This window comes from Polyodon spathula, unplaced genomic scaffold, assembly GCF_017654505.1.
Source record: "Polyodon spathula isolate WHYD16114869_AA unplaced genomic scaffold, ASM1765450v1 scaffolds_764, whole genome shotgun sequence".
NCBI lineage: Eukaryota > Metazoa > Chordata > Actinopteri > Acipenseriformes > Polyodontidae > Polyodon > Polyodon spathula.
The window spans coordinates 308,694-336,189 of NW_024472252.1; the positions used below are offsets into that span (position 1 = coordinate 308,694).

The following is a 27,496-nucleotide window of genomic DNA, read 5'->3' on the forward strand; positions in this document are numbered from 1 at the left end:
TACATGAAATTACATTTATTAAAATTAGTTTTTAATTATAGCTATTATAGGGAAAAAAAAAAAAAAAAGCAACATAATTCTGGCCATTGTGAATAGGGAGATCTCAATGCTACTGGATTCCTTCACAACTCTGGAGTGTGGTCCTAATTTTGGTAACTTAATTACAGCATTGCCACAAGCCACAGTGGCACCAAGAAGCACGTTTTTTAATGCCGCTATGTCACTGCTTTAGCTTTAAGCATAGAGTGCCTGGTCCAAACCTGGGATCCGGTTGATAAAGACCCATTTGGAAACTAAGAGCCAGGACCAGTACCACCTCCAATCACTTTGGACTGGACATTGTAGACAGAAGAAAAAGAAACTGGTTTTAAAAGTTTAGTCGACACAATGACTATGCAACGAAAATTCCCTTTTAAGAGAAACTCGAAGCTGTCTAATAATTAATAAAGCGCTGCTCATTTTTTGGAGAACTTGTAGCAAATGGTATGTTTTTAAATCTACGTTCCAATCTTCAGTGAAGAAGCCGCTCCAGAATGACAGTATTAACAGGTAAATCCATTAAATGACAGCACACAGTAAGCAGTAGGGCAGTCTCTCGTTCTAAAACAGACAAAAAGACATTCTGCTTAAGATGTGAACCCCCCACCTCCCCAAATATCTGAAATATGGAAGTCCTCAAGAGGCCAAGTTTTCAATATCAATGTTATAATGATCATGGCCAATTGGCCCCGAACAGTGTCTCCAGTCTCCACCCCCTCTGTTAGCCCCTCCCCCTGATGTGGAGCTCAGCCCCACAGTTGGTCAGCTCTCCTTTCCATCAGTGGAAAGCGTACAGCAGCAGCAAAATGGTGCAGATTCCGATGACTCCGCCCAAGATTAACGAGTCCCGCCTCTTCCTCAAGTTTACCCTCTGGATCAAGCTGTTGATTGCCGGGAAGCGATCTGGTAAAAGGATCTGGTTAAGGATCTGGTATCACACTTCGCACAATGCTGTGTATGCATACAGGTAATACATACGACTATTAAACAGACTATCAATTCTAAACAGATCAGACATTATATTTGAGTGGTAGATGGTGGAAACATTTATTTAGGATTTTTCTCCTGCTATGAAAACAAAAGCGAACATGCTGAAAAGAATCGTATACTGTAACTAAGACACTGATTGGTGTATAATATATAAAGTAATCTGACCCAGTCTAAGCTTTCTGGTATTCTCTGCATCAGTCTTTACCTGTGCTCTGCAGATAGCTGTAAGACTGTGTGAATGGCTCTATACACACGGTTTTTAAGCAGTGGCTATAACCCAGCCAGCCACTGTTCTTCCTGGGGTTGGGGTGCTGGGGTTAACCCACATCACTATAAGAACTAAAGCAGCAGCTCTGATAGTCAGCACATCTCCCTTCACACCCTTAGCTGAACTGACTCGCTATTAGAGAAGGGAACAGCAAGGATACTGGCTAGAGTGTTCACTCTGCTCTGTATAGACTTCAGAATCCCTCGCTGGGAAGTCATGTTCTCCTTTGTTGCCATGGCGATGCTGGAAGAGGAAAAAAACAAACAAAAACAAAACCAAGCATTTAAAATCATCAGTCCTAAGAATATCCTGCTCAGTGTGCGCTTCGCAGGGGGCTGAAGCAAGGTACGCGTGCCACTGATAAATGGGCTCGGAGACTTGGGGAAGCTGTCTGCATTCACCACTTAGCCTTAATTAGTCTGCAGCACGGCAACACCTCCAACCACGCCAGCTGTCCTGCTTATCCTGGTTTAGTTAAAAGCTGGGCTCACTGTTCTGGGCGTTTTATTTTGATCAGCCACCCCTAAATAGACCCTTGAATTGGGGTTCACTGGTTCTAATTCCTGTGAAACGCGAGGCATTGACAGCACTGGAGAAAGAGCTCCATCTGTCCGTCCACAGGGTAGGTACAGCACTTGCATGCACGGTAGTATTGAAACAGTCCAATTGAAAGCTTATACACAGTACTTTCTGCCACGCACACATGGGTAGCTGTTTTATTCTTTTTAAGATGCAATATTACTGGAGAACCTAGACTACGTGCACAATACAAACAGAGATATATTAGGCACTGAACTGGGGCAGAATGTCATTTACTGTTCTATCTCAGGCCGAGGTTCCTGGTTTTAATATCGCAGCGTGATTAACAAGGAGACGTTTTTAGCTGCTTTAAAAACTGAGCTGGTGCTGCACATTCCAAAGAGGAGGACACAAGATCACCACTGGAGAAGACGAACAGCCGAGAGCGTCCTCGTTCACGATATTGAACTGTTCATCTTACCATCCCCGAACAGTCCGCACAAACAGGGAGGAACGTCTCTCTCCTTTTTTACAGCATCTGTGAATGTCGGTCAAGACACTGAGCTTTCGAATGGGAATTACAGCGATTATTTATAACCTTGTGTGTGTGTGTGTGTGTAACACACTACATATACTGTACACTGCTGTCATATGGGGGAGAGGTGCAATACAAACACATCACATTGTTAGGTGATAAACAAGCCTCAAAACAACTAAATAAAAGCAATAAGAGCAAAAGTTTGTTGAAAAGTTTACCCCAGGGCATGTCTGAAGACACGAGGTGTGTTTCTGCAGCCTTTTCAAAGATGGGATGATGTGGCCAGACCCCCAGTTTTAAATAAGATCTCGACTGGGATCAGTCATGAATAGTACTCCCTCCCCTCTCCTCTCCACTTAAAGACCACTGCGGCTTGAATTTCAATCCTCCACAGCTCGCTGGATATTTTTTATTTTTTTGTGCTGCAATCAGAGTTCGCCAGCAGTGACCGAAATGCAATTTAATTCAAGTAGAAGCGATACGGTGGTCTGCAACAATGCCCTGGTGAAGCGTGCAATGTTTACCCACAGAGCTGGTACAGGGATAATGAAAACAGCAGAGCCACCCCCATCTTCATCATGTAATAAAAACTGTAAATGAATATCCCACCACATTCTATAATCTAAACCCTCCCCCCACTCTCTAGGGTTTTAACCCAGTGCTTGGTATTGCAACTAAACAACAAAGGCATCGCAATGAAAGCACTGCATTAAAAACTCGCACAATACCTGACGTAATGCTTGCAAGACAGCGATGCAAGAAGAGATTTGAGTTCAACTTGAACTCCTTTCCAAGTGGGAGTCGATTAGATTTCTTTTTAATGGAATTCTGAAGCTGGGAACGAAGAAATACTCAAGATCCATTAAATCATAAAAAGCATTACTCTTAGCAGACTGCGCGGACAGAATGACTTGGTGCTTTTGAATAATGACCCTCGGCCCGACATCGAGACACATCCTCCATCGGGGAGATTGCAAATGAAAGCAATGAGAAAAAAAAAAAAAAAAAAAAAAAAAAGCAAACCACAACACACACATTTCAGGACACAGACATCATACAAATAGGACAGCCTAATGCAAATTCTACAAAAACATTCTTTTAATGCAAACCAGAATGCTTCATATCTCTTACATTATCCTGCTATATATGATTTACAAAAACCATAACAAAATCGGTTTAAATTTGCCATTAGGGATCATTGAAAAAATCAATGCAAGAGGTGCTTTATACAGCACCCCAGGGGTACCTGAACTCCACACTAATAACAACTGATTTTACTATTAGTTTTTCCCTATGTAGCATTGTGGTGCAGCATTTTGTATATCAAAGTGGGTGGATCAGATGGTGGGTCCAGGTTCTTGTATTCTCACATTGCATTTTTATTTGGCAGCTCACTAAAATGAACTCTTTCTATCCAGTACACCCAAACAGCTTCACTTCGCGTTAACATATTTAATACGATCGTATTATCCAGAGTTAAAAAACAGTGCTCACTATCAAAAATATTTTAAAATGTTTTTTTTTTTTTTATTAGTTATTTCACCTGTGCTGCTTTGGTTTGACGGCATGCAGCACAGAGCTGAAGACTGTTCTGCTAGCATGTGCACGGGAGAGAAGCCCTCATGCCTCACTGAATCAGCCTGCAGGAAGCAGGGGATTGCTGCTGATTAACAAGGAGTTTCACAAATCCATTTACCTAAGCGTCAAGCAGTGCATGCGTCTGGGGCTTTTTCACCAGCGTCAGCAATAAAGCATGCGACACATATATGCAGCATCCCCACAGCGTTTTACTGAATACACTTGCAACATTATCACTGCTGTGCTAAAGATCGCCTTAGATTGTTCTAAAAAAATAAAAAGAAAATGTTTTACTTTAATTAGTCTTCAAATATAATATTATAGGATTACCCTGCGCTGGATAAAAAGATAAACAGTTGCTATTTTATAAATCCCTTTGTTGCAGGTCAGCCTCAAATCACATGGTCAATCTAAAAGACACTTATGAGAGTGGGGGCTGATCTTCTAAATCTGCAGTGCAGTGTATTTGAAAAATCTGTGTGTTACAAAATTAAAAGTACTTTTTTTTTTTTTTTTTTTTTTTACTTTCCTTAGAAAATGTCTCTGCAGTGAATTGTGGGATTGTAGTCTTGGACGAGGTGTGATCTGTGATTAAACTTGTCAAAGAAATACATATCCCAGCTTCCACAACGGTAGCACGAGTTTAGGGTATAGACATGTCCCATTTATGTGAATAATCACTTGCATTTGCTAGTTCTGCAGCATATTTTCATTGTCAGTTTATGGCAGGGAATCCACTTCCAATCGTTTTTAAAACACACAATGTGACAGTAAACTGTCATTGATTGGTACTCCATTGTAAAGGGGAGGGAAGGCTTTTCTTGTTTTGATATCAACACAGTAACAAATAGGTGTGTTTATATTTATTTAATACAATACCTGCCGACAAACACTTCTTAAAAAGGCAATTCCGGGTATGGGACACAGCCCTAGATGTTTGTAACAGATCTAAGCCATTGACGCTTCTTGATGTTGCTTTGAGTGCTCAAGCCTGGAACTGCCTGACCTTTGCTAGGGTAAGTGTCACCACAGATGGGTCTCTGGAGCAGAGATCCATTATTCTAATTGCGTGCATGCAGGCTGGCTGGGCTGCTAACTGCTGAACGTACAGTTTGAACCGCGGGAGACACAGTGAAGGAAACCACTATCTGCCTAGTGAAGACCCAGCTCAAAAACAAAAGACACATTCAATGACATGACTGAGGGAGCTTCTCAAGGAGGCAGCCCGGAGATCTGCTCTGCCCCAGGAGAGGAACCACGGAAGAAAAACAAAAGGTGACATCATCACAACCAAATGTGGAGGCACAAGACGGCTGCCATACACCAATCGGACAGAGTGAACCGAATCTTCCACGGGAAGGAAAAGGTGTGCATTCCCTGTACCTCTGCTGTTGTCAGCATGCACGGCCAGCTATTAGAGGGATCAGCAGACACACCTGTCTCCTCCTCTCCACACCAGAATGCTAATGGGTACAGATCCAGGGGTCCTGGGATGAATGGGTTCTTTAGAGACTCTTTAATCAATAACACTTTAGTAAAAACCCAGCTGGTCTCCTTTAAAATTGACGAGCTTGAACAACGATGAACTTTCTGTTTTTAAATTTTTTTTTCATTAGTTGGACTGTTATTCTGTGGAGATTATAATTCATTCTGTCACAGCGGAAGTTGGTTTTATTGTAAACTGAGACAATCCTTTGTGTTCTGGTCTTTCTCTATGCACCCCCTCTCCCCTCCCCAATAACCTTAATTTATTTTTTGTTGCTAAATTATTTAAATCGATTGCACAGAAATCTTTATTTTTAAATGCTAAAAAAAAAAAGACTGTTAGACAGACAGGGTTGTAGGAGCTGCCCAAACAGGTTGGTTAAACTCACTTAGCCAGAGCAGTTAACAACATTACCACGAGCAATCAGATTTCAGGAAGAACATTCTTAAAGAGGCAGGGCCCCAGTCTGTTTAAAAAGCAGGAGCGTGGCTATTGGATTCACGATGCTGCAAAATGCCAAGCAGGTTTTAAAAGAGGGGGGAAGCTGTAGAATGAACAGGAACTATGTGCACTGCTGCAAAAACACAATGTAAATGGACAGTTTAAGAACACCGCAGCTTGTGTAAAACGTTAACACAAACTCTTCATCTTGATCAGCCATTTAACACAAACTTGGTTTGCTGTCCTTCCACATACTTTAAATTTCATTCACGCGCAGATTTCCAGCATCTCTTATGAGCAATTTAAGTTCTTACCTTATTGTGTCATCTATCAGTCGATCTGAGCTGCAGAGAGAGAAAGAAAAACACACAGAAGCATTACAGACATGCATGTAGAGTGTAGGCAGAACCTTGGCAATACAAGACGTTTATCAGATCAGCGCGGCACTACTCTATCACTAGCCAACAATTTAAAACACACTCCCGAGGCTCAAGCGCTTGCAAGGGTGTTGCCTTGAGCCTTCTGCCTCAGCACATAAAGCAAGCCTGACAGACAGAAAGCAGAGCAAAAGATGATACCCTGACATGACCAAGCCTACTTGAACACTTATATTTAACACCCGCTGTCCTGGATAAACTGCCTCTCGACTGGCTAATTGACCTCTGCACCGGGTCTGCCCTGCCAAGGAAATGTTGCATCTCGTTGGATCTAAATCAGTAAAAAATAATTTCTTCCTTGTGGCATGTCTGCTACATAGTGCAGCCCACCATTTCAACCACTCTGCAGTCACAAGATCATCTGAAGGTCTCGTACCATTGAGGCAGTTCTACCAAGTCCCTTCTGGTGGTTGCAGTTAGTAATTGGGGTAGTTGTCAATGGGTGGGGCAGATTATTTGCAACCGGTACCCTTCCTTTCCAAGATCTGGTTCTTAGACTGATTATTGAATTACTCCTCAGTGCACGAGTCAGTAGTTGAGATTGGACTCCAAACTCCTATTCTCATCCACTTGCTAACTCTCACCAGACTCTTTCCTTTGTCGGGTTCCTTCTCTCCGAGGACTGTGAGCAGCGATTCATGGATGCGGACACACATGCTTACCTAAAGTCACAACCAGAGTCCCTGTGCTGGTGAAGACTAACACTAAAAGGACAGCGACAGCAGGTTCAACCTGAGCTCAGTGCACTCTCAACAGAGCTAGGAACACTGTGCAAAGAGCAGTGCTCGCCCGATTACAAAAGCATATGAACAAGAATCTGTGCATTAGCAAACTTGTAAAATAAGCAATGCACTGGCAGTGCTGATAAAGGAGGAATGGATTAGCAATGCAAGCTGATGAATTCCCCATTGTGTTTTAACGCAAACCCATGCTTTTGAGCGAGGAGGCATGTAGCACATCAAGTGGAATGCAGGGAATATGGAAATAAATGAGACACAGAGCCTCTGTATTGATTTAATTCCCTGTAAGACACAAGAAATTGCTCTGTTGCTGTACATTTGGCCTCAGCAGTATTCGTTATTTTGAAGTGTTTATAAGCTTCATAATTGCCTTCCTTGTGGATTTTAATGAAACCATCTCCCCCAAGCTTCTAGATTCTCTCATACCATTTATAAAATGTGCAACACTGTGTATAAACTAGTACTTACACACAAGTAGCCTGTTTCTAAGATCTCTATCCCTATGGAATCCATATTAGAATCCATGAGAGTTTGATTAGTATTTATATAGTAGAGTGTGTTACACGGGAAACATTTTAGACCACAGTTGGTTTGTTTGGAAGATGTCAAATAATTCTTTTTTTCAGATTCTGCAGACAATTGTTTGGCGTTGGTTAATATGCTGGTTTCAATCGTACACCTCTGCTTGTCTTCACAGTGGCGAGTTGGTACTGAATGATCGTTCGTGGGATACGGTTTTAAATTTGCCTTACTGGGACATCCTTCCTACATTCAGTCTTTCCACTACTACGATGCTTACCCTGGAAATATGAAGTCTGTATCTGACATGGTTTCAGCAATATTAGGTGTGGTATCCGTATCTTTACAATATCAAATGAAAAGGGTAAAACTTGTAAGAAACTAAGTCAAGCAGACGTACATGTCGGCAAGTGCCGGGCATATACTTAGCATTTAAAAGTACTGTATATTGTTTAAAATAGTTGAACACTAACATTACATTTCTAGCTGTGTACTGAAGCAAAAGGAGCTCAATGGGACCTCTGACCCAAATCCACTGTGCAGTGCTTGCTCTCTCCTCATCTCTAGAATGCAGGTACCCTGGGACAGCGGTGGGGAAATCCTTCCAAAGCCAGCCAGTCATCTGCTTACACAAGCTGAATGAAGCGCAATTTATTGTGCCAGATAATGTACTGTTAGGACTGCCTCTCTGCTCCTCTTTACAAGTCATATATGTTTAATGCAGTCGTTAGCAGTCAGTCACCACAGGGGGGGATGAGGGCTGTGAATTAGAAACGGTTTCGATATTGATTCAGTACTGGTGGGAAGATAGTTGCCTCTTGGGGATTTCTTTCCCCTCCCCGATATTCAACACCAGCTACTCCAAAGCACACTGCTGCCCAACAAGGAGGCTGCAATGAAGGGAGAGGCGAAGGGGCGCTTATAGGAATCACAGGACTCTCCTATACTCCGGGTTAAACTTTAAATTAGAATAACAAAAAAAGTGTTAGATCTGGCTTTATTTTCAATTATACACAGAGAGAGAAGGGGAAGAAATGAGACGAGAGCGGATTCTATTCTCGTACAGGACAGGAACGAGATTAATTTCTGCCACGTTAAGATGAATCTCAACCACGCTTATTTATGTACCAATTATAATATTGTGAATGATCTCAGAATACACGCACATAACACACATTGTAATACACACGTTGAGACAATGGATTAGCAATTGCTATCCGTTTCCAATATTTACACTACCAAACGTATACCTTAACAGACCTTTACAAATCTTATCCAAAAACCACACAGCATGGAGTGTGTGGGTTTATTAGTGCAACTGTTTACTCTTTGTCAAACAGACTTCTGCATGCTCCCTGGGAGATCTTTAGACATTAATTAAGTGTAAAGACAAAAGACCTCGAGGCTTTCGCAGCAAAATAAGGCCAGATCTAGACCCTCAGCGCTTGAATGAATACCATTATTCTTTTAGGTGAGTGCACCGGATTTGGAGTCACACAAAAGAGATAAACACAGGTTTGATTCCCTAGACGGCCACGTGGGTGTTGCCAGTGCAGTGCGGGCTGGGCTGACACAAAGGGGCGAAGAGGTGAGCGAACACCTGGTGTTTGTCGTGCCCTGTATTGTTTTGTTTTTTGCGCCTCTCTGTCCTGGCAGCCCACACGGAGGCACAGAAGGCTTGTTTACCAGCAAGATGCAGCTCCAGCACCCCCGTGAACGGCAGCGTAGTGCGTCCTCACAGAGCCAGGGAAGCTTGTTTACTCCCTTCTCCGGTGCATCCGCAGCTCTGGGAATACTGCCACCGGAGGAACCCCCTCTCCTGAGAGTCTCGCAGGTAAACACAGTCAGGAGCACACAATGTGCAGGGAACGTTATCCCACATGGTAAAGATCTGCTCATTTTCGTGTGTTACCCAACCCATTGCAACAAGGTACAAGCCAGGGGACTGGACACAGAGTGACAGAAAGCTGCTGAATTGTGATGGATTAAAAGAGACACGGCAAAGCCGGTTCAGTCTGTAATTGCCATCCGGGGAGCAGCTGCACAAAGCAATCTTGGCTTTCAGAAGAATTTCACAAAAAACGCAGACCTTCACGTACGGAGTCGCCCAGAACTCTCAAACCGAATGACAGCTTTGTATTTAATGCCGAGCGGTCCACTATACGACATATGAAATGGGTCTTGTGGGACTACATGCACAGGACTGGCGCTGTACACCAGCAGAGATTTATAGTTATGATGAAATATGCATTTGTAACAGTCAAGGCTCATTTCTGCTCCGGAATCTCACCCCAAAGCCCTCTGGCATCCCTCATCATTAGAGGAGTCATTCTGAATCTGATTCAACAGAGGCTAAGGTAATTGAGAACCCAGAGGAAAGCTGTCCCCTTTCTCTTATACGAGGGCCACACCATATACCTGGGGATCACATAGTTAATATATGGTATGCGATACTGCAGTCAATTATTAAATAGAGCACCAAGCATGGTATTTTACCTCATGTACAGTGAATGTTTCCTTGTGTAACACCCCTTATAAAAGTTTACCATGGTGTTTTTGCAGATTTTCCCCATAGTTACACTATGCATTTACCATAATTTAGCCTGGTTTGCCATGTTTATTATTATGCTTTGCCATAACTTGCTAATCTTTACAATGCTTTCAGCATGCTTTATTACACTTTGCTATGCTTTTACTACGGGAATATTTTATAAGGGACACAAGCACCAAGCTTTAAGCAAACTAAGGAAACATTTTGTCTACCTTGCATTCTGGATGAATATTTACCCTCGAATGAACAGAACAAATGTAGCCCCCTGAACACCATTTGCTTTAGAAACAGGAGGCACTGATGTGCAGCTAATGAATTTGAAAATGTTTTTCCCTACTCTCATCAGAAAAGTACCATGACGTTGTGTTCTGGAGAGGCAGCCAGGTGCCAAAGCAACAAACACCACTGCCCCGGGTCCAATCAGACCACAGTCACAGCTGCTGGATCCGTCCCCACTAGCACTCAACATTCAGCCCGGCACTTGTGGGGGGACAATACGCATCCAGCCCCAATCTGTCTACGGTATATATTCTTCAGGAAAGATGCATCCAAAACAGACTGAGCTTCTCGAACCCACTGTCTTCTACACTGCAGCCCAGCACTCTAACCACTGAGCTCCTCAAACCCACTGCCTTCCACACTGCAGCCCAGCACTCTAACCACTGAGCTCCTCAAACCCACTGCCTTCCACACTGCAGCCCAGCACACCAACCACTGAGCTACTCAAACCCACTGCCTTCCACACTGCAGCCCAGCACTATAACCACTGAGCTTCTCAAACCCAATACCTTCCACATTGTAGCACTGAACAAACCACAAGTCTGCTACTACCCACTGACCTCCACACTGCAGCCAGGCACTCAAAGTGATCCACTCTGCACCAGTCTACTACTTGACAAACCAGCACGGAAGTCCAGCACTCAAACCACTGAGCTTCTTTCCACACATCAGTGCAGACACAGCCTAGTAAACAACTCTCCGCTGCTGGTTGGTTTATTTTTTCTTCTACATAGATGCTGGCAGTTAGGTGCAGGACAGCTGGACAACAGGGAGAAAATCCAGGATTTCTCGTCAAATTGGACAGCTGTTTGCTCGGCCTTCTGCTTCACTCAGAAAAATAGTGAGGGACCCTGATTCTCATCCGGACCTCACCAGATGCCAGTTCTGAGGTGCAATGGAGAGGAGCCAAAGTCTTAACCTCAAAATGTCAAAAACGTCCCCTACTGATCGATCCAATCAGACCTAGACTGAGCATTTCTATATCAGACACACACAATCAGTAGCTCATTTTTATTTATTTTTTTCTTCTTCTAGGACAGACCAACAACAACCACACAAACAAATTGGATTTCTTACTTGATTTATAAACGAGCTCAATTCTAATCCGCTCATTAATCTTTCAAGTCCGAGAAGCCATACAAAAAAAACAAAAACCAAAACCCACTACAGGTTTGGCAATCTGTTAAATGTGATCTTTCTTTTCTGCAGCTGAATATTGAATTATGGGAGAGTCAGCTCCTGGGATCCGAAAATGAAGTTAAAGGACATTAGCTTCCCATTTTTTTTTCTTTCTTTCTGCAGAGCAATTTCATTGAGAATATCAGACAGTGTTTAAAAGGCATTGTTGGGGGGGTGGGGGGGCACTGGTTTCTATCTGCAATTAAAAGGTTGACAGCTTTGTGATGAACAATAACTGCGAAAGCCACCTTTTCAGTTCTCGTACCATCAATCTTTCCGAGCACAGGTAATTGGGTAGCTTTACCACGGCTACTGCCTAAAGTAAACCTCGTCTTCTGGTTAAATGGCATCACGAAGGGAGAGGTGTTTAACATGCAGTCTCTGCAATCCTATCACCGAGCCGTTGGATATTCAGCTCACTGAGAGCCTGCCAGTCTCGCTCCAGATACCCCTCGCTGAAAGATGAGCTGTCAGATTGCATTCCCCTGAACAGAGCGTGTCCCATTAGGCAGAGTCGTGCCGGAGGAGGCAGTGAAAGAACAGCTGTCTTAGCAATAAAAAAAAATAAAGTTCCTGCATTTGGCTTAATTAAGAAAAATAATAACAGTAATTCAGATTGATTTGGGTTGGGCAGCTTGATCTCTTCATTTGAGTCAAACTACTGGAATACATTCCCTTTTCCTTTCATACAAAATTGCCAAATTAGTTCTAGATCTGTATTTGCGATTACTGAGTGTTCCCCCCCAAAACCTTAAACTCCTGGTTCCTTTACCAGAGAAACATGGAATTGACAGCAAATCCTGAATGACTTGCATGTCAAAGACCAAGAGCCAAACCAATACATTTCAGTCTAGTCTTTAGAATACAACCAAACACCTATATTTCAGCAGTAGCTTGAATAATCAGGGTGTATAACACATACCAATTCATTGCTGGTCACTAATTGGAAGTCATTTCTTCTATAATCTATATTTCGTTTACTAGTTCCCTCATCTTTTGTGTGCCTGATCTATCCCAGGGATGGAAAGAAGACTCCCATTGCATAGCAGTATGATCCACTGCTGGTTTTACTAGGAGTTTAATAAGATACACCTGCGATTGTTATCTACACACTGTGGCTAATCAAGCTCGTAGTAAAACCCTGAATGGGTGAAACCACTATGCAATCTTATTTTCATCCCTGAATCTGGTTTTAACCAGTTTCTTGTGATTAGTTCACATGGGTGGGTTTGACTGCACTGCTGACTGGAGTCCTCTTTATGTATCGTCAGAGGGGGGACAGTACAAGGGGGAGAGTAAACTAGTGAACTCCCTACCCTGGAAGATGCACCCTGATAAGGAAGAGAGGTCACAGTTTCAGTCTCCGCAATGAACAGGGTGGTAGTAATGTGGACTACTCACAGCCAGACAATCGAGAAAGCTCTGTTCACTTGTGACCTGGGCGAAAGGGATTTGAACCCAGATCTCCAGAGGTAAAAGACTGGTACGTTACAGCTCCATGCACACGCAGACGAGACACCGGGACTGGATCCCACGGGACACCTGGAGCAGTAGCTGGAGAAAGCCCTGCGAGGATGGACTTGCAGAGCCAGACGAGTGAAGGGAGCTGGAAGGCAGAGAGGGCTGGCTGTCTGTTTCACCAGAGCCTAATCAAGAGGCTCCATTGCAATTAAACTGAGCCAGCGCAGCAGTAGTGAGGGGCTCAGAGCGCTGCTAGGCACAGATCGGCAATAACAAAAAACTGAAGGAGTGGCGGCGAGAGCTGGCTCTTGTGTGTCAATTCTCTTTTTTTTTTGCGGATTCTCCAAATCAATGAATCAAAAAGAGATTTCTTCTCTTTCCTCTGCAACTATTTATTTTCCTGCTCCAATTCTTGCATCCTTCTTCCAGCTGACTATCACATCAGTTTTGATGGCCTCAGTATCCGTGAATATATAATCCCATCTCGACCTGCATTCCTCCCAGTGCTGCCTGCTGGAGGGGGTTTTCCCCCCCATTTAGATTGATATTTAAAACTTTTGTTTTTCCTATATTAAGGCTCAAGCAGTTTTATACAGAAATACACAGAAATGTAATTAGAACAGCAGCTTGCTGGAAAGGTCTAGGGTATTTCGGATCAGCTTGACGTTTCAAGTCCTGTAATTGATTTTCCAGGCTGGTTACACTATTTCTAATGGCACGTAAGCTGCTTCACTTCCATTATGAAGTATCAATGTTTTATAATGGAATAATTCTTATCTACATGCGTCACAGATAGATTGATTGATACATACAAAAATGTAAAGGATCTGCAACCATCTTCAGGGGCCTCCACACTCACACACACACACTAAACCACCCACACCAACACACTGCGCAAACTGTGTCTGGAATCAGGCCAGCGTTTCAGGGCAGCCGAGATCCTAGCCCTCCTCCGTCAAAACACAAAAATCAATTCATGATGCTTTGCAGGATTCGGTCGTGGAAACCTCAAGCTGACACCAGCATCTGTCTACCTCCTTCACTCAGAAGTGACACATGTTTACCTTCGCGCCAAAGAAAAACAATGAACTGAATGCAGCTCTAACTGGAAATAAGAGAAGCCCTGATCATGCAGCACTAAACCGGAGCACTTCCTGTCCTGGTCTTTGCTTTACATTTCATTGAACCAATTAAACCTCCATTCAGACCCTGAAGTCGTTCTTTATATCATGTTACCTGTTAAACCTGGAGTGGAACGGCCCTCCTGGACCGTGAACGGACACCTCTGCTACAGGCACAAGGGTCCGAAGGGACCCCTGGAAACATGTCAATATTGTTAGCCACGCTTTCAATCCCTCACGTTACATTCTCTGCTCATCAATAAAATCTAAATCAGGAGTCTGTGTGTGTCCAGCAGAGCTCTCTGCAGGCAGACTTCAGAAGGATGAAAGAAAGTCACTGTGGTCCTGAATCCTAAAAAGCGTACAAAGTGCCTGTGCAATCTGGCACCAACTCAGGATTGCTAATTACAGGTATTCAAAATTTAAAGCAGCAAACTCTTCTGTTTCCCCATTCGCTGCTTCACTACTCATCTCGATTACACCATCATACCAAAAACCAAAATCAGGTTAGAAGCCACGTTCACAGACAACACTGAACCCTATAATCTATATACAATACTTGGTGTTCTCATTTTAAAACAGCACAGAAAACAAAGTGCACAATCTTTTATTATTTGTTTTCCCCCCTCCTAACAGTGATTGCAAAAACGTATATGCTCTTCCCCCATACCCCTGGTAAGATAATGGCTGTACATTTTGCTGGGGTTTTCAAATTTAAAAGACTAGATCTAGTAATGAAACTGCTGTAAAAAGCATGTCTCAGGGTATTGAGCTCAGAATCCAGCCGTTATTACAGTCAGGTTGCTGGAGTCATCCTCAGCATGCCTCTCTACTCTTGCTAATTGCTGCGTGGAATCCCTGGGAATGCGGCTAAGTGAACTAAAACAGGGGGCTTTTAGTTTTATTGGAAGTTGTTAGCAGTGACCACAACACAGAATCATTCCTGTAAGCTTCTAATGGACCCCTTCTCCTGGGCCGAAGGAGGAATATCTCCAAACCATTAACCCCTCGGGTGCCGGGGGATTCTTCTCCTTACCACGGTACTATTCAGGAAATACTGCATCACACGGGCAGACGGAGTCTGTGAAACCGAGGGCATCAGCCTCACAAAACTGCAGCCCACGCCACATCTCACAAGCAGGGTGGGGTCTGGTTAGTGATTCACTCCTCGGGGAACGCAAAGCTGTAGGATACGGGACTGGTGGCGTCTTGCAGGGGTCAACATGGTAACGTATTACCCCCTGCATTCAAACACTGATCTCTGTTGATATGCATTGAAGATGGGCAAACTAAAAATCACATTGATTTAAAGCAGAGGACTAAAAGCATCAGGGTTATTGTTTGCTGTTTCACGTCCTGCTAAATGAACTAGTCACAGCAGGATGGGTAAGGGCAAGGACAACTAGGTCCTGATACAACTAAATATAAATCCTTTTCACCAACATCGCTCCTCTAGTTTCTGTGAAACGTTTTTTGAGCATATGCCAACAAAGCTTTCAGCAAAGCTAGTAAAATAAAAAATACCTAAAAAAGGAAATTTCTCAAACATTAAGCCGTAGGATTTTAAGAATGTTTTTTTTACAGATTGTATGCAGGAAGGATGTTAACTGAATATTAAAAAATACTATCACTGTAAAATGTTACCAGCTATAACACAATACCATATAAGGGAAAGAAAACACAGTCCTTTTAATAATCAGCAACTGCTGCAAGTAGTAGTAGGCGCATGCCAGGCTCCTGGAGAAGCGTTGTGGAAACAGGCTTTTAAGAGAGGGAGGAGGAAGGCATCACTGCACATTTTCATCACTTCCGATAACCTCAACTGCTAGACAGATCAGTCCCTAGGATTCTGCATGCTCACCAGTGACTAGCAGTGCAGTGGTACCCTGATCACGGAGTTCACAAGGGCAATGGCTGTGTGACTCGTGTGCTTGCGGATGCAATTCTTTTTTGACAGAGCCCACAGCGGTGTAATCAAGAATCGATTCTTGCAACTCTCCACTAACCCTGTGCCCTTGTCTAACCTTACCACCATCCCTTAAGTAAAAAAAAAAAAAAAAATGACTACAAGCAGCTCCTAGCAGGATCGTCAGAAAGTCATCTACAATTTGGCGGAAGGATTATGCAACCAAATCAAATGAGGGAAAATCAGTTCTGAAGCTGAAGTCTCCATTACCATAATGAATCAGAGGACAGAACTTGCGCACAAGTAGGTCAATGTGGCCTCGAGTTTGTTACCATCGAAAGTGTTCTCTATGGAACACCCATGCCAAGTTTCATCAGAATTAGGGGAGTGGCTTCAGGTTAAAGATAAAAATACATTCATCCTTAAAGCAAACCTTGAACTGGATCGAGCACTGAGCCTGATCAGTGGAATGCACAGCCAGTAAACCCGACTGAACGCCACCCTTGCAATCCGAGGAGTCAGACGCTGTGTAGCTAACTAAGAAAGAGGATTATGGTTTGTGTGTTACCTTAAGTACAACAATGAATTCCTAGATTCATTAAATTCCTTGCGATACATGTCAGTGCAGCAGCCTCCAGAGATTCCTTGAATACAGTGCCTGTATTCTGCTGCGTAAGGACAATTCACATACGTGACACACAATACTGCAGGCTCTGGAGAGACACCAGTCTGTACACTGAAAAGGGATCTGAACTCGCAAGCCTTGTTCGCTCCAGTTGGTCAGCTTAAAAGCTACAGCACTGAGCAGCTTATTCATGCGGAAGGTGGTTTATAGTCATTTAAAAGAAACAGTTACAGCCTTTCCTGACCTCAAGAACGTAGCTTGGACATTAATACAGCAAAGGCTAATGCATTCCAAATAACTTCTGAAAGGATCACCGGACTTCTGAAGACTCCCGGCCCCTCCAATTACTAATCAACATGCTTCCCTTACCGGTGCCTTATTAAATATTCAGATGATACACTTAGGACCAAAGGAAGTGATAAATTTGGAAAAAACAGATGATCTTGACACTTTACTGACACCTACAGGCACCTGTAAAAAGACAACGAAGCATCACCTCCGTCAAAACATGACATTTCTTGTCAATGTTCTTTTTAGATCCAATATAGATGTAGATCTCTAGACCACCTTGTAAATGAGGCTTCACAGGCCTCGATGGGTTCAAGTCCTGCTTAAATCCACTTTGATTCGTTTAAAATCTTTCCAATTGAGTTTCTAGGAGTCCAGCGGCCCTGCTTTGGTTTCCATGGCTCTATCGTCTTTTCCTTTGGCTTCTGTATACCTCGAGTCTGAAGCCTTGCAGGGTGTTCCTGGTCTTCACGCCTTCCCTTTGAGGGAGGCTGTTAGGCGTCTAACTACATGCCGGTACCGGGCTTCATTTTACAAGGTACTTCTTACAAGGTATAGGATGCAACAGCTTTTGCAACAACACAAGACAGAGGAGGTGTTTGTCGCTCTATTTCAGCTGGTGTCTGTTTGACATGATTTTTCTAAAGCAAGTTCTCGCTCTGACTAAACTGCAGGGGTCTTTTTGAAAGATCTATTACTGCACCAAACTGAACTCCTCATAACATTTTTCTCTTGTGCAAATCAGCTTGCTGCGTCACTTCATGCATTTGCTTCTTAGAGACGAGTTGCCCTGGTTTCTCATATTTAGACACGCTGAAAATACCAGGTCTCCAGAGGCTTGCTGAACAAGACCTCTTTATCAATGCAGGTGTAGTACAAGAGCAAAACAGGACTATACTATTAAAGGGAGAAAGAATGAATAACTGGACCAGATGAGGCAGGAGAGGTTACAAAACGAGGCATTACATAAAAAGTACTTTTATTAAGGGAATGGATTTTCCTTATCTCCACCCCCCTTGTAGATGTTGCTGCTGTTTTTTTTAGTTCACTGACACTACATAGCTGACTGAGTTGTAATAATAAAAGAAAGTTTAACCAGACTGCATGAAGAGACAGTTTTAGTACGCTGTGGTTAAACACATACGTTTCTCTTCATTTTCAGGGATGGGAATAAGACTCTCAATGCATAGCAGTTTCATGCATTCCAGGTTTTACTACAAGCTTGATTCGCCACAGTGTATAGGTAACAAACTCAGGTGTGTCATATTAAACTCATAGCAAAACCCGGAATGGATCAAAGCGCTAGGCAGTGGGAGCCTTATTTCCATGGTGGAATTAATCACAGCCTGCCTGTTTTATGACGTCACCCCCAATTAGAAATCAGTTCAACAAAACCCCATCCCAAACAAGCAGCAGTCAGAGCCTTGCTTTAGGGCCACAGGCTGTCAATCCTGGGTTCAGCAGGCAGTTCGGCGAGAGTCCAACGCTCACAGCGGGGGAGCGTTTGCGAAGTCACGATTATTTCAATCCAGCGCTGTGAACTGACAGCGCAGCAGTTGCTCCAAGTTGGCAGGCCATGCTTTGGCGCGGTCTTGTCACTGTTAACATTTCATAAGCGGCCAGGAACAGTGAGGTGCAGGGGAACTGGGGAGGGCTCTGCTTACAATTCAGAAATCCCTGAGGTTTCTTTCTCATGAATAACTCAAGCGATTATGCAAAAGCGGCTTTTGTTTCTTAGAGAGGGTAGTGTCAGCTTTCTTAAACCCTAACCCCACCCCCCGAACAGGCACTTTTGGGAGGGCAGTCAGATGACTATAAAACAGGTCTGCACCAAGTGACAGTTTATGGAAAATGGAGGAGTGAGCATCCACGCTTCTGTCACACCCCAGCCACGTTTATCAATCCCTTGGTAACCCAGCAGTTAAACGTGCATGTTATAAAAGGCTGCCATCTAGTGTTTTAAACCTGCAGTGCAACTCCATTTGGCTGCTCACTAATTGCAGTCCAGCCAAGCATGTTGTTAAAAGTTAAAAGCTAAGGTCTGCCGCGCGCTTTCATTCCTAAAATACAGCACTACAGTTTAAGAGTGGACTGCAGCATTTTTAATTGCACAATCTCAGCTTCTGCTGAACGCAGCGGTGATGGCTGTAGGTGCAAGGTCCTGTAAGTGCTCAGCAACAGTTTGTATTGACCACCGGGGGTGCGCTATGGCAAGTGAGCTGCATTTACTTTAAACTGTATCTCAGCTAAGTTTTGCATCTCCCTATAGAACTATACAATTTTGCTTCATGAAGTCGAATGATATACCGCTTTGTAATTTTCCACATACTTAACCAAAAAACTGACAATTGAAAAAAAATGTGACATTTGGAAATCTAACATGAAATACTACTGTACAACTATTATGGCTTTACCAGAGACTTTTGCGACATTGTTGTCGTTTCTTTGATTACATGAATAAAAGATCTAATGTTCATATTGTCTTTTTTTTTTAATTAAATGTCGCTATCCTAATACTCTTAAAGGGACTAAGCTTTTATCCATAGCTGTACACGAAGCTGTGCCTCTTATCCCGGACTGAACCCTTTCTGGGTGCTACAGCAAAAAGGCTGCGGTCTCCCCAGACCCTAGCAGAGCAATGCAGCGACAGGAACTACTCACTTCCGCAGGTGCTCGTGTTCCTTCAGAAACAGCTCCGTCCTCCTGTTGTTTACTCCCGAGCCACTTTTATATGACCTGAGAAGAGAAAGACATGAGGCTGGTTACATGGGCAGAGGAAAGGGAAAGCAGCAGGATTCACATAAAGGATGACAGTGCTTCGATCTGCCTCTGTTTGGAGCGGGGGTGGTCAGATCCTGGAGAGCTGTGGGGTCTTCCGGTTTTCGGTAACTGCGCCAATTATTTTCTTAATTGGTCAATGCTAAACGTTATTCCAGTTCTTTAGCCAAGGGTGATTTAAAAGATACCCAGAAAAAGCTACAGGAGGATGCCTCTCCATGACCAGGGTTTGCAGGTCCTGGTTTAGATCATTACATTTGATTCCAGTAACATGCAGAGTAGCTCACATTGTCATTCACTTATTTGCAGTACAGACACACAGGGTCTTAATGAGGGCTCTAGGGGACGTGTGATCTGAGGAGTAGGAGTCCAATCACACCTTGTTTTTCAATGCCAGCTGTCTGCAGAAACGCCGGCTAAGCCATTTCCAAATGAGCTCTCTTAAAACTGATCTGAATTTTTTTTTTTCTAAAGGCTTGTGGCTTATCAAACGACATGCTGGCAAGAGCAGTTACAAGCACACCAAAAATATACTTACCAAAATTAAAACCAAAAAAACAACACAGTAAAAACTGCCAAATTACAAAATCATTACTGGACTCAACGTGGCGCCAAAACCAAGCAGCTTGTTGCTCAACAGCTGCCCCCTGCAGACATTGCCCTGAATGAGAGCTATTACACCATAAGAGCCACTGAAGCATCTGTCCAATGCATTTGTGCTTTCTGCAACGGAAACGTCCTGCACAGAGAAGGTACTCTGGAGGACAAAGGCCAGCCCTGCAGGCGTCCGCTTTCAGCTCACAGGTGCCTAGCCAGAAGACTCCGTTGTATCGTTGCGAGAATGTCCCTCACTGCCCACTTTCATCCCCAGACCTCCCGACTGTATGTGTGTATGACTCGCCTTGCACACCACCCAGCCCTGCCTTTACCAGATGAGCCATGAGGAAAAACTTGAACTGCTTTCACTGAACGCCACGAAGAGGCACTTACTGGGAAGTGTTCCTGCATCACCTTGAAGTGTAATTGTACCGTGGGTGAGAACGGCACGATTTTCTGAAGCTGTCTGGATGCGTGGAAACTCTATTTGTGCAGAAAACGCTCAGATCTGTTCCAAGGCAACGCTCCCTAAGAGCTCCCGACATCTTCCTGTAAATTGCTGATGGGATTTCCTGCATTAGGACTTTAACGCGATTACCCCGAGCTTACATCCGAGTGAATTCCCAATTCCAGAGTGAATTAACTTCATTACACAATCACAGCAAGTTCACTTGGTTTTATAGTTGCAATAATGCTACGTTAACATGGCCAAAGGCTACTGTACAGCATACTCCAGGAAGATTAATATAGAGGTCTAAGATGCTTTAGACTTGTCTGAGGTTTTAATCAGAAATCTTTACTTCTCTGCAACGCATTTTGGGCAACCCCAGTCCTTTATGAAATGGGATATTGCAAAACAGAAATCTTGGGCTACTTAACAGAGTGCTTAACTCTTTCAACACTATATACAAACGCCACTGAAAACAGCAGAACTCATGTACACTAATACGTACAGCATATCTATGTCCATTTTTAAAATGCATGTTTCAGTATTATTTAGGCTTATCTAAAAGTAAGCACAGCACAATGCATCCTATTGCAGTGGCAACTGTGGCGCCTCCTAGAAGGGATTACAAGAACGACAGCCATTAAAAAACCAAATAAGAGCACCCTTTTGGGGGCAGTCTACACTGGCAGCTTCTTAAGCAACAGCTAAATACTCACTCGATATCTTTCCGTACTGATCCCATTAGGTCCTCTCTCTCCCGGATAGCGAGGAAGTTGCCTTTGGTCTTGTGGAATTCGTGAGTGTAATCCTGAAAGAAATAGAATTGAGGGGGGATTGGAAGTCTGTACCAAGACTGCTACTTCAGATAGTTTAGCAGTTAGAGCTGGTCTCCAGTTTCAATGTTCTTTTCCATTGAAAAAATGTGAGAATTCAGACATGTGGAATCATGGAAAGAACGACTATTGCACAGCGGTTTCACCCAGTCCAAGTTTTACCACAAGCTTGATTAGCCACAGTGTACAGGTAACAAGCTCAGGTGTGTCTCAATAAACTCATAGTAAAACCAGGTATAGACCAAACCGCTGTGCAATGGCGGTCGTGTTTCCATACTGATGTGGTTCCTAATTAGTATTAAAAGTAAATTGGTTTTGTGGGTTTTTAAAAGTTGCGAGCTAAAACGTTTCTCCAGCTTCCTTTTCTTTCCCGGAGTCTGTCGATTAATGCACAATACTCATCAAGCACTCAATCCATTAAGCCAGTTGAAAGCAGCTGTCATGAATACATCGTTATGGCCATTTACTTTAATACTTTAAGAATGCAATGCAAATAAATGTGGCGCAATCTTACACTGGACACCTTAATGGACGAAGCAATGAATCTGAAAGGCTTAACCCTTTCTTTCTGGTGGATAAGAAAAACTTCACCCAACACAGCCTTCCAAAGCTCGAACAGATTTTTAGTATAGTGGGAGAATGACTCAAAATTGTTCAGGCTAACAGACAGGGAGGTACGTATACGGCCACACATACATTTCAACAGCAGATAAAGGAGATTCCCTCCGTCCCCCACCACCAGAGGAAAGCAAGTCCCATTCTGTTTCATGTTCTGTTGAAACAGAAATCCACGGTTTGTGCTCGGGCATCAAACGCCCGCTTTGTTGCACGTCCACTATTTTGCTGACGGCAACAGTATTCTGAGCCAAGATCGAGAGCTGTGAATTGACAGCGTGCTCTGAGCAATGCATCTTAGGAGGGACTTATTCTACAGTCCTGTGCTGCACCTGTCAGCAAACTCAGGTTTTTAATGTTCTGTGTGAAGGCGAGGGATAAATTATGTTTCACGTTGAACGCTCTTTTTACAAATAGGTCAAGTCTACAGACCCACCAGATGAACGGCTCCATTTACTGTCTCAGAAAAAAAAAATAAGTCAAAACTGGAAGTGATAATAAATCAAGCAGAATGACAAACCAACCTGAATTTTGCCATGCGTCTCTAGATATGTCTAGACTGTATTGGTCTTGCAATTAGTCAGAACAGTTAATTTTGCGCTGTTGGTTTTTTCTCATAGCTTGTGCAAAGCTACTCCAGTTCAGAAGTTGCATGTCAGTTTTAAGATCTCAGCATATGCATATGTAGCACAGGCTGGGTCAGCGGAAATGTCTTAATAGGAGTAAGAGACAGCTGCGCCCCCTAGTGTCACCAGCAATACAAAAGAAAAGCTTGAAAAAAAAAATCAGCAAGGATGAGTGGATTGTTTGGTTGTGTGTGCACGCAGCGTTTACGTGCAGCTGTGAGATAGCGGAGCGAGCAAGCATGTAAATCAGTGACAGCTAAAACCCAAAACAAATGAGCTGCTTTCTGTAAAGATGCATCGGAGAACAAAAGTTTACCAGCTTACAGAGGCCTTCTTTCCAACATGCTGCTTGTTTCAGTATCGTTAAACTCTATTAAAGCCTGGTTCATACAGCACTTCTGTTGCAGATGAATGCGATGCGTCAGACAGCTAGCTGTGCAGCTTCACTGTTTGCTGTACGAGACGCATCGCAGCTGCTGTTCGCAATTCAAATACAGACTGCATTCGCTGAACTGGCTACATTTACATTCAAGTAGATGTGTTGAGTTACTACCTCTTATACAAGAGGATTAAAAATCAAAGTCTTACTGCCATCCCTGTAAGACTGCATGATAGTACTGTGTAGGGCAGTGGTACTCAACTCTGCCCTCAAGATGTAATCCAGTCCAGGTTTTTCCTCCAAGCAGGTTTTAATGTAGTTAACTGAGCTGCTAAGATGCAATTTAGGACCTGGTTGGATTAAAGACCAGGACTGGCATGGATCTCGAGGGCCAGAGTTGAGTACCAGTGGTGTAGGGTAACCTGTGCTACAATCCTCTCTCTGTCTCTCTCACAGGTACATGTACAGGTAATCTCTCTGACACACAAGCCCTGTACTCACAGCAAACTAGAGCACAGGAATAAAGGGCAGTGAAGCTGAACTGGGAGGCGTGTTCTTTAACAATCACAAGCCACAAAAAGAATGTATTTTAATAATGAATAATGTTTTAATTATTAATTGTGCATTAAACTGCTGATAAGCTAGGATTGCTGTGCTCTTCAATGCAGGCCCCTCCCTCTCGCTCTCTTTCTGTACAGTAGTTGACAGGAAACCAGCCTGAATTATTGATGGATGACAATCAGTCGCCCTTCCACTAACAATGCATACTTCGTATACTGCAACAGGTCGCCAACATTTCTGGAGCAAAACAGGTTTTATGGGTGTGATTCACCGCATATTTATACAGTATTTTGTGGTGTGGAAAGTAAAGCAGTCAAGAAGCTGAAAACGTAAGCACATCAATAAAAAAATAAAAACCAGAATAATAAACCCCGTGCTGCAACAAACATGTGAACTTGACTGCAAATGAATGAGGGGGGAGGGGGGATTTTGATAAAGACTATTTGTTACAATACTGAACAATAATGCTGGGGACTGTGCGCCCCCTGTAGCACAACACCTAGTATTGCAACAAGAACAGGCAGAGTTCTGTGTGTTACCTGGCTTGCTGAATCTCAATTGTTGGCCCAGGGCAGGACTTTTAAGAAGTAATATCCAGCACAGACTGATTTGCAGAGATCTGGACTGGGCTGGTACTGAGGGAGCTATGCACATGTTATTCATTTAGTTGTTTTTTTAAAAAGGTTATTAGATGTACAGAGCAGGTTTGAAGAACTGGTCCTGGGGTTCATAACAAGCTTGGTGCTTATTGATGCCATGTCCTGCACTGATCAAAATATAAAAACAACATGCAGAATGTCCAGCACTCTGTGTCCATGCCCCTTCTGTCCCTGTCCCCTACCTGCAGGATGTCTCGGTGTCTCTGTAGTGTGTGCATCAGGGCTGCGTTCAGGGATGTCACTCCCGCTGTGTTGGTGTACTCAGCCATTTTGTCATTTACCCCTGTGAGCTGCAATTGATAACACAGTAAGATCACTGGCCATTCAGAAACTGCTGTAGAGAAAGATGGGAATTATTAGCTCACATTCCCTTTCAAATGTTCCATCTCAGAAGCTACGGCAATATTTAAAAGTCGAAGCAATTTAAAAACAAACCAAAACGTACAGTGCATAAAACGCACTCATTTGTGTTCCCTTAGTGGAGTCCAGTATATTCAGCATACATTACAAACACACGTGCGCACAATTCCAGTCCAGGTTTCGGTTTTAAATATATAAAAAAACAATCACTGACAGCTTTTAAATAATCTGGAGATACAAGAAGAGCTTTATTTAAAATCGGACTGTTGAGGCTACCCGAGGACTGTGCTCCAGAGCCACTGCGTCAGGTCACATTTCAAACAAGCCTGTCGCTTAGCTGTCCGTGCAGGCTGCTGGAAAGTTAAGCACCCTACCTTTGCAAGGAGCTGCTCAATCTCAACAGCCATGGTCTCGAACATGCGGTCTTGACTGGAGTTGTTGAGGAGGGGGGTGGTGTCAGAGCTGGGGAAACAACACAGTTCTATCAAAACCCATTTCATTAGGAGCGTCACTGTGTCCCATTATGACTGTGCAACTGAACCCTTGCAGAGTCTCAACACTGCAGAGCAGGGGTGTCAGACTCCAGCCCTCGACGGCCGCATGGTCTTCTGGTTTTTATTGCAACTTGAGCTCTCAATTAACATACTTGATCGAATTATTTCTTCAATTTGACATATTTTTTCAAGGTCTTTTAGTTGATGATTTAAAAAAAATGCACTTGATTCAAGGAACACTACCTATGAAACATTTAAGGATTGGAGAGAAGAGTTAAGTTTGTCCAATTATTCAAATAATTAGACCAATGAAGTAACTGAGAGTTTGGGTGGAATGAAAGAGCGACCACGCCTCCTGGACCTGAGTTCGTCGATACTGTTCAACACAAACAGTACCGACAGATCTGCGGACTAACATACTCAGTACCTCCCTTAGATGACTCAGTAAGCAGACTGGAGCATTTCTAAAACAAGTGCCTAGGTAGTGAAGCACAGTACCTATTCCTGTCTCGGCTCCCCTCCCTGGAGCTGCTGTAACTGGTGCACAGCTTGCTGAAGGAGACCAGTTTCAGGTCCAGCTCGTTCTCCAGCTGGCGAGCCTGCTTGCGCAGATCTGAAAGACACAGGGGCACCGAGAGGGGCACAGCCAGGGTCAAACCCACCCAAGGCTTCACTTCAATATTTCTGCCCGACCATGATCAATTCATTAAAAATCAAGTAAAACATATGACACCACTACCTAGAACTGTATTATTACTATTAATATACTTTTTAACCATCTATAACAGTAACAGAAATAAGACCCCTACTGCAAAGCAGTTTCACCCACCCCAGGCTTTAACACGCGCTTGATTCGCCCCAGTGTACAGGTAACAAGATCAGGTGTGTCTGATTAAACTCGTACTCAAAGCAGAACTGGATCAAACCGCTATGCAATGGGTCTTACTCCATCCTGTAAAGTTACTAACTCGAGTTTAGTGAGACATGGCCTTTGGCCTTTGGAGTCACGTCACTGCTGCACAGCAGACACTGGATCCTACTGTTTTTCCTCCAACAAATCTGTCAAACGCTGCAGGGGCATTTTAAATCTCTAAGCCTTTAACTGAAGTCTCTCCTCAGCACTGTCAATGCCGTTTGAATGTGCGATCGTACGCGTCGGTCCAAAGTTACTTTTCATATTGCAAAACATATAACGCTGCTGTCTAATACCTGGATAAGATTAAACTATAGAGGGAAAATGAGCAGACCCGTACCAATCCGGACCCGGTATTCAGTTCGTACCTGCATGTATTGTTCTATTTAAAATGCCAGCTCATAATATAAATAAACAACTTAGCAGCAACAGAGCAGCCAGGTGTTCGTGAACCTATGGGGGCAATTAATACGAGTTAACAATACAGAACAGCAGCGGCATTTAGGCTGTGCCTGAAAAATGAAAACGTTTATTTTAAAAAAAAGGTGAAACAGAGTGTGTTCTTCGCTTCCCAGTTGCTCCCAGTTTGAACCAGTTTGCCAGCTCACCTTCCCAGTAGTTGCTGCTTCCTGCTGCCATCTTTGTTATTCAACGTCACCCGAGGCCAGTAGAGGCAGAGAGAAACCAGCCGGGCTGAACCTGAGGCAGCTTGAGACCGCAGCTCGCAATCCACAGCGCCACCTTGTGGGAGAGGTACGTGTTTATTCCTACAGTAGCAGCTCTGTACACGCAGAACAAGTTTTACTATTCTGTACAAAAAACGAATTCACAGTCTTCAAAAAACAATGCATTATAAATGCAGACCTTGTTAAAAAAAAAAAAAAAAGCCTGTTTTAAGTAATCTTTTTTTAGGACTGTTTATAGTTTACGAAACCCCTTTCGACTGTTTCAAGGAAGGTTGGAAGCTTTTTTTTTAAAACTATTTTAGCTAAAAGATTGCTTGTGTGTGTGTGTGTGTGTGTGTGTGTGTGTGTATTTCTTACCAAAACATTCCTTAAAAAAGACTATTGATTAGGGTCAATAGTTTCTTATATACAATAAAACTGCTCTGCATCATGGTTAAATATCAGATTACACTTTGAAATAACTTGACTGTCTGTGCATGCGTTTTGTAAAGAGGTAATGAATAAACATACCTTGTGGGATTGTTTTGTAGAATTTAAAAAGCAAACCACGTTCCTTAACTTGAAAACTTTCATCGTATCATG

At 43.2% G+C, this 27,496-nt stretch overlaps 1 protein-coding gene across 2 annotated transcripts; it reads right to left on the minus strand.

The window, feature by feature from the left end:
- On the minus strand, positions 1-26,931 carry gosr1 (golgi SNAP receptor complex member 1). 2 transcript variants are annotated; one of them, XM_041241221.1, is made up of 9 exons: positions 26,837-26,931; positions 25,814-25,928; positions 25,196-25,283; positions 24,644-24,751; positions 21,505-21,596; positions 19,627-19,701; positions 6,174-6,203; positions 1,458-1,540; positions 1-942 (listed from the first exon to the last, which is right to left on the minus strand). In XM_041241221.1, exons 1-9 carry the CDS (start codon positions 26,865-26,867, stop codon positions 818-820), a joined length of 747 nt encoding a protein of 248 aa, XP_041097155.1. In that variant the 5' UTR covers positions 26,868-26,931; the 3' UTR covers positions 1-817. The 2 variants fall into 2 exon arrangements, with proteins under 2 accessions (XP_041097155.1, XP_041097156.1); XM_041241222.1 differs by lacking the exon at positions 25,814-25,928 and having other exon boundaries at positions 26,837-26,882.
- Between the last annotated feature and the right edge of the window lie 565 nt (positions 26,932-27,496).

Bases quoted from the DNA above. Each gene is read 5' to 3' on its own strand.
- gosr1 (XM_041241221.1), bottom strand. From the start codon at position 26,867: ATGGCAGCAGGAAGCAGCAACTACTGGGAAG. The intron at 25,929-26,836 runs GTGAGCTGGCAA...TGTGTCTTTCAG, and splicing joins AAGCAGCAACTACTGGGAAG to ATCTGCGCAAGCAGGCTCGC. The intron at 6,204-19,626 runs GTGAGTAGTTCC...CTCTCTCTGCAG, and splicing joins GAACACGAGCACCTGCGGAA to CTCAGATCGACTGATAGATG.